Source organism: Orbicella faveolata, unplaced genomic scaffold (assembly GCF_042242905.1).
Source record: "Orbicella faveolata isolate gen_17 unplaced genomic scaffold, um_ofav_v1 contig_25, whole genome shotgun sequence".
In the NCBI taxonomy this organism is placed as follows: domain Eukaryota; kingdom Metazoa; phylum Cnidaria; class Anthozoa; order Scleractinia; family Merulinidae; genus Orbicella; species Orbicella faveolata.
Window position 1 is genome coordinate 24105747 of NW_028301553.1, and position 11754 is coordinate 24117500.

At 41.5% G+C, this 11754-nt stretch overlaps 2 protein-coding genes and 1 pseudogene across 3 annotated transcripts in view; 2 read left to right on the forward strand and 1 right to left on the reverse strand.

Moving 5' to 3' along the window:
* LOC110039857 (proto-oncogene tyrosine-protein kinase receptor Ret-like) overlaps positions 1–11754 on the forward strand; it is a 95415-nt gene that overhangs the window by 46666 nt on the left and 36995 nt on the right. Inside the window, exons 5-8 of one of the 2 annotated variants that reach the window (XR_016208635.1) lie at positions 7221–7475; positions 9260–9523; positions 10331–10642; positions 11308–11589. The gene's annotated coding sequence lies outside the window, so the exon portion shown is untranslated. Of the gene's footprint in view, positions 1–7220; positions 7476–9259; positions 9524–10330; positions 10643–11307; positions 11590–11754 lie in introns of those variants that run through there. The other variant, XM_089294317.1, reaches the window with a different exon arrangement.
* Positions 4461–5531, reverse strand: LOC149109569 (uncharacterized; annotated as a pseudogene).
* The window catches only part of LOC149109570 (neural cell adhesion molecule 2-like), a 6040-nt gene continuing 5176 nt past the window's right edge, over positions 10891–11754 (forward strand). Inside the window, exons 1-2 of the mRNA XM_089294652.1 lie at positions 10891–10900; positions 11308–11589. Coding sequence (XP_089150778.1) covers positions 10891–10900; positions 11308–11589 — 292 coding nt within the window. The remainder of the gene's footprint in view (positions 10901–11307; positions 11590–11754) is intronic.

Below are 11754 nucleotides of genomic sequence, written 5' to 3' on the forward strand. Positions count from 1 at the left end.
TGGTCGCTGTAAATAGCACTCCTGTACGTTTCGAATTCGTCTTTAATTATAACGATTCACTTAAAACCAAAATAACAAATACAGAAATTAATAAATACGAACTTAAACTTACAACAATACGAAAAACAGCAGAAAAAAGAAAGGAAAAACGGGATTACTTACAAGATCTGTACGGCACTCCGGAACTGACAACGACTGAATACATCTAAAAAACTACAACGCTTTTAAACGGAATTTTGAACTAAAAGAATAAACTTAACTGAACGAGGTTACATGATAAACAGTAGACGATTACATGACACGACGTGAAAAAACTAATTTGCATTTTAAAACTGCACCAAAAAAGGTACGCAGAAATTAACCTTTAACAACAAGACAAAACAAAAAAGAAAAGGCGACCAAAAAACGGAAAAATTTAACTCTCGTGGCTACATAGCCCCCCCTAATGAACTAGTGAAGTCTACAGTTCATTACTATAGTGTAACTATACTCAGACACGAGAGTAAGTCCTCTTGATCATTCTTCACACTGTGGATTTTCTGTTGAATTTAGTCTCTTCATTTAAGCTTTCTTCTCTCCTTCTAAGAAGCACAGTTTGGTTATTGGCCTTGTAGAATTGTGGTGGCAGTTTTCACCTTGGCTGATCGGACATTTCCATCTTTTCCCATGAAAACTTCAGTTACTCTGCCTAACGGCCATTTTCCTCGATGGACGTTGTCGTCTGCAATCACAACTGGATCTCCGGTCGCTAAGCAACGGCGAGGTTTGGTCCACTTCGCTCTCTCTTGAAGGGTCGGCAAGTACTCCTTCAACCAGCGCCTCCAGAATATATCGGCCATGTACTGGACTTGACGCCAACGTCGCTTGCTGTACATTTCTTCTTTGCTGAGGACTCCAGGTGGCAAATTTGGGTTGGCTCTTAACAACAACAGATGGTTTGGTGTTAGGGGGTCCAGGTCCTTTGGGTCGCTACTGACTGAAGTCAACGTTCTGCCATTTAAGATCCCTTCAACTTCACTCATCAATGTTCGGAGCATTTCGTCAGAGACAAGTTGTTGTCCTAGCAAAGCTCCCAGGATCTTGCGAACGGATCTGATCGTGCGCCCCCAGGCACCACCCATGTGCGAGGCTTCAGGTGGATTAAATTTCCCTGTGATATTCTTCTGATGAAGAAACTTATGGATTGATTCTTGATTCCAGTCGCTCAACAACTCGCGTAACTCCCTCTCTCCAGCTTGGAAGTTTGTCCCATTGTCACTATAAACGGTAGTTGGACATCCTGGTAAATTGATGAGTCTTCGCAACGCATTTAAGAAGGAATTAGTATCAAGTCAGTTTACGACTTCTATATGAACGGCTCTGATAACCAAGCAAGTAAATAGGCATCCATAGCGTTTCACATTCGAGCGACCTTGACGTACATAAAAGGGTTCAAAGTAGTCCACGCCTACGTTGGTGAATGGCGGATCTCCTGACATCAGTCTTTCCTTTGGTAGGTCGGCCATCAACTGCTCTCCACGCACTGAACCAAGTTTCTTACACTGGAAACAGCTACTAATCACTGCGCACAGCTGAACGTCCCTTGATTATCCAATAGAACTGATGCAAATTGGACAGTACGTACTCTTACCCAAGATGGCCAGTTTTCTGGTGATGCTGAGATATGATCAAATCCGTAGTGTGGTGACGATAGGGAAGAATAATTGAATGTTTAGCCTAATACGTGATTAAGGAATTTTCTAGTCGCCCTCCAACTCTTAGGATTCCGACGTCGTCCAATAATGGATGCAGTTTGCGCATGTAAGCTGGCATCTTTTGGTTCTTTAACTCGGAAGTTACTTGGCGCTAAGGAACTGATTCTTTGCATGGTTCTAATGACGTCTGGAAATGACAGCCTTTGTACATGCTTGATAACTTCCCTTTCTGCAAACTGAACTTCTTCCACGGACAGGACAGGTCCTCTTTCTAATCAGCACTGAGATCTGAAGTTAGTGGAACCACCACGGTATCTTTCAATAAACCACGTTTTGAGTCTCAATAGCCAGGCCACAGCTCTTCTTAATCTGTCCCAAGATGAGTAGCGCTCTATCAACTTGAAAAAAACCCCTTCGCCTCGATGACGAGTCGACGACTGGTTGTAGAGCTGAGTTTCACGTTTGATCTCTGGATCGTCATCTGACAGTTATGGTTCGCGAATTGTAGGATCAGAAGGCCAAAACTCTTCCCAACTCTTCAAAAACTCGGGACCGCTCAGCCACTTGGTACTTGCGCTCATTTTGTCCACTGTAAGACCCCTGGAAACTTCGTCCGCTGGGTTGTGTTTAGAACTGACATGCCTCCACTGATGGGGTGCTGAATTCTCATGTATAACCGAGAACCGGTTTGCAACAAATGTATGGAAACGCTTTGACTGATTTCTGATGTACTGCAACATACAGGTGGAGTCAGACCAAAATGTCGATTGGCTAATCGGAATGTTCAGCTCTTCTCTTATGGTCTGGTCTAACTGAACTGCTAACACTGCAGCTGACAGTTCCAATCTTGGCACAGTCATTGGTCTCAGAGAAGCAAGGCGAGACTTCCCAATTAGAAACGCGCAATGGATCCTTTCTTCGACATCCACCAATCTGAGATACGAGACTGCTCCATATGCAACTTTTGAAGCGTCTGCAAAGTTGTCAACTCGGCAGTTTTCAGGTCTCCAAAACAGGCAGGTCTAACGCATCTGTTTACTGTTACATGTATCATGGAAAGATTAGCCAACTGACTCTTCCATTTCTGCCACCTTTCACCATCGCTGTCGCTGATTGGATCGTCCCATTCTTGTTTCTCTCTGCAGAGATCTTGTAACAATTTCTTAGCTGGGAGGACGCCTGGCGCAACGAACCCAAGTGGATCATAAACAGAACTGGTCAAGGATAGTATACCACGGCGGGTGTTGGGTCTGTCTTTAAGAGCAACCTTGAACATGAACTTGTCACTCTCATATCCCAGTGGAGCCCCAACGTACGTTGCATTGGTAACTTAACCTTGTCTAAGTCCAGGTCCACCACTGATGGAGCTTTTTCGACTTGCGGAATTGTATCCAGAACTTCAGATCTGTTGCATGACCACTTGGTGAGTCGAAACCAGCCTTTGAGAGGATTTCTCGGAGCTGGTCCACAACTTCGACAGCATTTTCAACTGATTTAACCGATTTAAGACAGTCATCGATATAAAAGTTCCTTTTTGGCAGTCCTGATTACATCCTCTGAGAATTCATCCTCGTTGTCTTCCGCTATCCTTCTTAGCGCAAAGCTGGAACAACTTAACTCGGAGACGATGTCGCGCCAAACAAATGGATCTCCATACGATGGTCAATTGGCTGTTGGGTCAGGTCTCCGTCTGGCCACCAGAGGAATCTGAATACATCACGGTCATCTGGTGCTACTCGGATCTGATGGGACATACACTCGATATCAGCAGACAATGCAACTTGTTCTTCACGTAATCTCATCAGCACACCAACGATAGAATTGGTCAAATCTTGACCGGTAAGGAGCTGATCATTCAGAGACGTTCCCTTGTGTTTTGCGGCACAATAAAAAACCACTTGTGTCTTTCCTGGTTTGTTCAGCACCGGGTGATAGGGAAGGTACCACAGCGGCTTGTCTTGTACGTTAATTTCGTTAAGTGGCACTCTTCTTGCATGACCCTTGGAAAGATATTGTTCCATGGTGGCCTTGTAATTTTCAAGGAGCTCGCTATCTAGCAGGAGCCTGTTCTTGAGTGGTTGCAGTCTGCATTCAGCCATGAAACGGTTGTAAGGCAGGAATGGCGGGTACTGTTTCCAAGGGAGCGCAATTTGATAATGACCATCTTCAAGTTTCACAGATTGTTCCATGATTGCAAGGGCTTCCTTGTCCTCCTGACATGCTAACCTTGAATTCGGGGATCACGCCAGAGTTCTCCGCTGCCCAGAACCTTTCAAGCTGGTGCATGAGAGAACCATCATCTTCTCTCAAGGCGTCCGCTGAACTAACGGGGTTAACATTCAGATGACAATCTTCGCCGACGCTCCTTTCCATTGGGCCCATGAGTGTCCAGCCAAGAGGTGTACGTATGGCGCATGGCTCTCCTCTGTTACCGCGTCTTTCTTCTAACACCCAGTATGCATCAGGAACGTTGGTGCCTATGATCAATTGGACTTCTTTCTCACTAATACTTGGTAGCTTGATGTTCCGCAGGTGAGGCCACTGTCTTGCATCTGTCCATAGTCTTGTAACGTCTACTTTGTCAGTTCAATCCAGTGGCTCCACAGTGAGGCTGAATTCATAGCCAATTCTTGGGCTGTCTTCTCTCTCTTGGGTCGTCAAGTGGAACGTTTTTTGGCGTCCCTGCACACCGAGCTCCGCGGCCAAGCTCTTGTCACACAAGGAGATGTGTGAGCCACTGTCTAGAAGGGCGTAGGTTTCCACGATCTTGCTTGCGTCATCATGACATCGTACTTTTACAGGAACTATTCTCAGGCACACCTTTCTTCCTCCAGCTGAGGTACTGTTAGCCTGTCCACTTTGTAATGGAGTACTGCTGTTAACCTGAATCCCACTCTGTCTCGACCTTCGACCGTTTGTTGTGGAGAGGGTGGGTGAAGCAAAGTATGATGTCTTCTCCTGCATCCTTGGATTTCACATGCACTTTTCGTTAGGTATCCTACGCTGATGTGGCCATCTTGAAGCAATTAAAGCATAGCTGAGCTTTCCTCATCACTTGTAGACGTTCGTCGAAGTTCTTGTCTTTGAAACTACTGCATTTCGCCAAGGAATGATTTCCGTTGCACGATGGGCACCTCAGGGTTGGATTGAATTTATTGGAAGACAAACTCTGCCCGACACCAGGCTTAGTCTATCGTGTATTGAATGTGCTTAAACGTTCTTCAGATGATGCACCACTCTTTGGTTTTCGCCTCTGATTCTCTGATCTGTCATGCGCAACGTCTACCACGCAACCAAACACTGGGTTATTGGCAGCTCTCGCCTTGACTTTGACAAACTCGGCGATATGGCTGATATTCATTCTTTGACCAGCTTGCTGAATTTTCTTCTTTTCTTCTTAATTTTCTAACAGTTTTCTGCGTTGTTAATCTCCTCCAGATATCCAATGGATTCCAAAGTGTGTTCACAGTCTGTCAGTCTGTCCGGAAATGCAAGCAATCCTGCGAGATCCCATGGTTTAAGCATTGGTCCTTCTTTTAACTTGGTTACGTATTTTGAGGCAATTGTGAAGGGGTGTCCAAATCGTTCTTCCAGCAGCTCTCTCGCCTTTCGGTATCCCAGGGAGGAATCCATGACTAAACAACACTTGATCATGTCCTTTGCCACTCCAGATGTATACTGAAGGAGATACATGAGTTTTTCACTTTCGCTGGCCTCATTGCTCACGATGTTGTTTTCAAACGATTTGATAAAGTTTCAGTACTTGAGAGGATCACCATCAAACACAGTCAATTCCTTTCTCGGCAATGCAAATCCCTGCTTTATGGTTAATGCCATCTTATCCATAATTCCTCCAGGCAAGGTAGGATTAGGTACTCCTGGATGTGCAACAGATACAGTGGGACCTACTGACCAACTCGTAAACTCCTGTGCATTAGGATTCAGCCGCAACTGAGCGTTTCGAGTACCAATTGTCCGTTTGACTCGAGGATCAGAATTTTCCTGCTCAGGGACATTTGCTGCTCCAACATTAACTCGTTCACTAAACGGCTTCACATCTTCAAAAACGTCCCGTAAATTAGCTACAGCGGCTGGCTCCTCATCCTGAAGCAACTTTAGTTGAAGATCAGTCCTTTGAATTTCATACTGCACATCCACAATCTCCAACTATAGTTTCGTTTCTTCTTCCTGACGTAATAATGCTGGCTTTTTCTTCAGCTGGTGCAATTTTAACTGCGCTAACGCCTGCTTGGCCTTTAGCTGTCTGACAGACAAATGTGAAAATAGCAGCGAACTTGCGGTACTTACAGAATCTTCATATTCTTATGGCGCTTCCGCGGCGGTAGGTGTGGTGATTTCTCTAGGGTTTTCAATCCATCTTTGGATTCTCGCAACCGTCTCCATTTTCCAATGAAAATGTTCCTTAAAGTAACGAGCTTGACATTCCCATTCCTCCAGATCTCCAGCCAACAAAGTCGCGACGTAGTCATAGTGGGCCTTTTCAAAGCGAGAGAAAGCTTCCTCGATTTCCAATAACTTCTTCGAGACTTCATTAACATTTTTAGAGTCATTCAGTAAACATCGGCGGCACGGCACAACGTCGTAACTCTAGACAAATACCCTGAACGCGAATTCTTCAGGCGCGTACTGTCGAGGGCATCTTCTGAATGGACTCGGCGTCTTCTTAGACTTTCAATTCCGGACAACATGGCATCCACCACATCTTTGAATGCATGTACAATAACACTCTTGTACATTTCGAATTCGTCTTTAATTCTAACGATTCACTTAAAACCAAAATAACAAATACAGAAATTAATAAATACGAACTTAAACTTACAACAATAGGAAAAACCGCAAAAAATAGAAAGGAAAAACGAGATTACTTACAAGATCTGTACGGCACTCCGGAACTGACAACGACTGAATACAACTAAAAAGCTACAACGCTTTTAAACGGAATTTTGAACTAAAAGAACAAACTTAACAAAGTTACGTGATAAACAATAGACGATTACATAACACGACGTGAAAAAAACTAATTTGCATTTAAAAACTGCTCCAAAAAAGGTACGCAAAAATTAACCTTTAACAACAAAGACAAAACAAAAAAGAAGGCTACAGTCGCCAAAATCAGAGCTTTTTTTAAAGAAGGACACTTTTTGTCACTTAACATGAAGGTAATACTGCTGAGCATGATGAGCCCATATTAAAACCACTATCAATTTTCATTTGCAACTGCTTTTTTTTTTTTCTTTTTTCTGTTCAGGAAAGTAACTAATAGAAGAAAAGAAACAGGCAAGGAAGACAAGCATGCAAAAATTGTGGTTGAATTCCTTTGGCTAAAATGCTGTGATTATACCAAAAACAAAAACAAAAAGCTTTTTGGGAGCATTTTTGAGGAAATTCAATTTCATTTACAGTTTCTAAGCACTGCTAAGGTGCTGTCCAAGTCACGGTAAAATGAAGGGTTAATTTGTTTGTTTTGTTTGTTTGTTTTTTGTTGTTGTTGTTGTTGTTATTCAGATGCTCCTAAGCAGGTGACTGTAACTCCAGCTGATCCAGCAGAGGTGCCACTTGCTCAGAGCATAACACTGACATGTCAGGCTGACGGTTTCCCAAATCCATCTTACTCGTGGAAATTTAATGGAAAATCAAATGGGATTACACAAAATACTTTAACAATAACAAATGCAGATGTACAAGATGCTGGGAACTATACATGCCTGGCAAGAAATGATTTTGGCAACAAGGAGACGACAAAAGTGGTTTATGTACGATGTGAGTGAGTTTATGATATAATTATCCTCTGTTATCCATGTACCTGTACATGTAAGTTAGTTACAGATACAGGTTCAGGTTAGTTTCTTTGTATGTACATGTATAAACATGTAGTTTTAAAGTGGCTTAGTCACGGTTTGCACATATTGAAAAGTTTAGTCTCAATTTTTCAAAGTCATCATTGTAATCCGTGTTGATCTTCTTTATCCTTAGCCATCCTTGTTCCTTTATGGTTTATCATTATCTCTTTGGCGTTTTTCTATCTTATTAATTAAAACTGTTATTTTCAGGTTTCCTACCATTTAAAGGTAATCTTGTATGTGGCCAAAATAACTCAAAAAATACCGTGACTGAGCTTCTTGAAGGTTGCATTTGTGTGGGATGTGGATTAGGATCAAACATCCAAGATCGTTCAGATCATGGAGCATCAAAAGAACTGATAATTCCATTCTAAGCAAACGTTTTTGGTTCGTGTGATGCTCCAGATCCAGGTGATCTTGGATTATGTTCCTGGTCAGGGTCATCCAAGAGAAACACGCTAATTTTTGATTGGACACAAGGTTCACTGAAAGATATTGTATGCTTCCACCAACAATTCCATGTGCAATTAATTCTTGTCAGTATTTTTGTGTGGTGCTGGATGGGATAAAAGTAATAATGAGAAACAACTGAGTGTGGGACGGTTGTTGTAGGATCATACACCGTATGTGGTTTCACACTTAAGTGTTAATAGGTTTCAAAATTGGCTAAAATCAATGACTACGAAGCCAGAAATTCTTCGAATAGGTCATGAAAAAAAAAACCTTCCAAAAAGTCTGTGTGTAATTGGTCAGGAAAGGATGTCTGGACACCAATGTGGACAAAAACTTACATGAGTGTTTTGTATATAATGTGCAGGTCCTGAAAATATCCATTCTCTACTTGCACAAATCCCATAATACACCTCTTTTACGCCCCAAAAATTTGCATAGCATAGTTTAAAATTTCTCTTGGGACATCTTCATGTCCCAGGAGAAATTGCAAACAATGGTTATGCAAAATTTTGTGGGGTAAAAGAGATGTATCATGGGATTTGTGCAAGTAGAGAATACTCCCCCCACAGAAGGGATTGGAATTTCCTGGGGGGTGGGGGGTTCTGTAAGACCAAAAAATTTAAAGAAATGGGTGAAGCTTTCTTGGAATTTCCATGGCGAGGGGGGGGGGGGGGGTCTTAGAAAAAATCCCATCCGTGGGAAGGTACATGTATGGATATTTTCTGGAACTACACAATGTTCATTGTGCTGAACATGCCACACAATTTAATAGATATTCTTGTGAAAGATCCTTCATTGATTATAAGTACTTATTGATAAAATAAATATTGAGACTAAAAACAAACCACAGATCCAAATGATTGGACGAATGTACTTTTTAGCATGTTTCAAAGCAAACATGGTGTGCCAATAAGATCTTTATGACAAAAAGCTACTTAAGACATCTTAGTGCTCAGTCTTGATGTCCTTTTATTACAAGTATGAAATTAATCATGTCAGACAATTTTCAAAATTTCGTTGGAGGATATCACTGCACCAGTAACAGGTCACCAAAATACAGTGGCTATGATTCATAACACTTGGTATGTGCAAAGCTAACATGTTTAGAAGGTAGGGATCTGCTGTTAATGCTATATGTACTGTATCAGTATGCAAAATACATACATGTACATTACAGTAATATATAAACTGTACAGTTGTATCACAACATGACAATCGTCACAGTAATATTGTTTCACCTGTATGTAACAGATCAGCCAACTGTCACAAAGTTCACAACTGGAACGCCAGGCAATACTGTAGTGGAGGGCACTACAGTGACTCTTATATGCAGTGCAAATGGGTACCCTGCACCAACATACACCATCAAGCGACAGAATACACCAGTAGTAAGTAATGGAGGAAAATTTGAGATCACAAATGTACAGCTCAATGAAGAGGCTAATACGTACAGCTGTGAGACACAAAATGCAGTAGGAAGTGGACCAACAGAGCAACTACAGATTACAGTAATAGGTAAGGACCGGGATTTTTTTTTTTTTTTTTGAATGTGATATTAAACAATCAACCAGTGTTGGGCATAATTTCAAATCAAATATTAATTTGTTTCATTACGTCATGGAAGTGAAGTGGTGTCGTGTTGACTTCAGAGGACGGGAGGGGAGGGGGGACTCCATCTATGTGTATTTAGCATTACGTACTGGTGATTTACAAGGGCTGCATGCCAGCCTGAAACATTTGTTACACACATACTATAATAATTTTGTTCTTGTTCAATTATTTGGAGTGAATAAGCACAATTAATTTTTTTTTTTTTTTTAACAAACCGTGACAAAATTGCATGAGCCTGAAGGGTGAGTCCAATTTGTAGCGTTTGAAAAATTTACTATTGTTTCGTTATTCCAAATTGCATCAGAATAATTAAGTGATCTACACTTGAAAAATAGCCGTATTGGCATACATTGGCTAAACATAAATTATTCACTTACTAGGCTGTGTGCAGGGCCCACCGTCGGAAATTTCAGAAAATATTATGAAAACTTCTGATAATGTTGGAAAATCTGTGTGTGAGTTTTGACAATGTTAATTAATCGGAATTGTTCAGAACATCTCCCTGAAGTTTTTGGCTATCTTCAGAAGACCTCATGAGAACTTTGACCACCTTTTAAATTCATCAGACAACTTAATTGCTATTGTGTTGCACTAGCGTTACACTTGAACTGCAGTGCTCTTAGCCAATCAGTCAAATGACTTTGCAAGTGCATTTATTTAGTACTATTTATTATAGTTACTGAAAGTTGTTTTTTGGCTTGTTCATTACAGTTGCTCCAGTATTTTCCAGTCAACTGCCAGCTAAACAAACAAAGACGGAAAATGAAAATGTGAGTTACTCGTGCATAACTGAAGCCAAACCAGCAGCAACTACTTTGTGGCAATTGGATGGAGAGAATCTCACCGAAACATCTCGTTACAACTTCTCGGTTTCTGTCGCACCAGTTTTACAGTCTAAACTCATGAAGACCCTGTCGTACCTTACCATCAATAGAGTAACCTAGAGGGAAGATGGAAATTTTTCATGCCTTGCTTATAATGATGCTGGAGAGAAGAGTCTAACTACAGAGCTTGAAGTCCGCTGTAAGTATAGACCAATTTTATAATGTAATGCAGTGTCTACATGTATATTTTTGTGTAGGACTTCATCCTGTCAATGTGTAGTTCCAGAAAACATCCATATCTCCCCCACGGAAGGGATTTTTTCTGAACCCCGCCCCCCCCCCCCCTTCCCCAACCCTCTGGAAATTCCAATTAAGCTTCATACTATTGTTTAAAATTTTTGGTCTTGCAGGCCCTCCCCCACCCCCAGGAAAATGCACAATTTAAAAATGATTGAATGTATAAAAATTCTGAAGACGGGCAAGGCAAGACTGGAAGCTAAGACAAAGTCTAATCTGGCACTCTGAAGAACCTTTTGAATTCAGTTGTTTTCCAATCCTACCAGACTGTAGTCATATTAATTTCAGGCTGACCTATTACTTGCATTGTGTTCAGAACTGTCAAATTACTTGTTTAATTAATTTGGACAGTTTGAAAACTTAACAGATAATTGTGGATGGGCTTGTACAGTGTATGACAGTTTGGGTTAACTATAAAATTAATGTTGTACAAGCTGTGAGTGGTGGGAAAAAAAAGGTATAGTTTATTTGGATGTTGGTGTTGTTCCTTTTTCTCAGAATTTACCATTCTCCTTTCTGCTCCAAATCAATGTGTTGAAAATGTTGGTTGCATATTTTTGCCTTCAGATCGACCAGTTGCTCAGTCCTCTGCTGATCAACCTAAAAACCTCACCCTGGACGAAGGGGAGACTGCAAGGTTCACTTGTAAAACAATTGGAAATCCACCCACTGAAACACATAAGTGGCAGTTTAATGGAAAGGACATTCCAGGGGAGAGTTGCAGTGGATGCTTAACCACAACCTTTGTAAAGACATCAGTGACTCTATGGGATGCAGGATGGTATTCCTGTACTGGAACTAACAGTTTAGGAGAAGGACCTCCTGCTAGAGCGCAGTTATTGATAAAGTGTAAGTGATCATATGCCATTCCCCAGTGAGCAGTTGAATGGTGACTACCAATATAAAACTTTGAAAAAAGAATACCGTATACACTGGCGGATAAGCAGCACCTTTTTACTCAAAATTGTCCTACCAAATCGGGGATGCGGCTATCTGTGAGAACATCTCGACTAC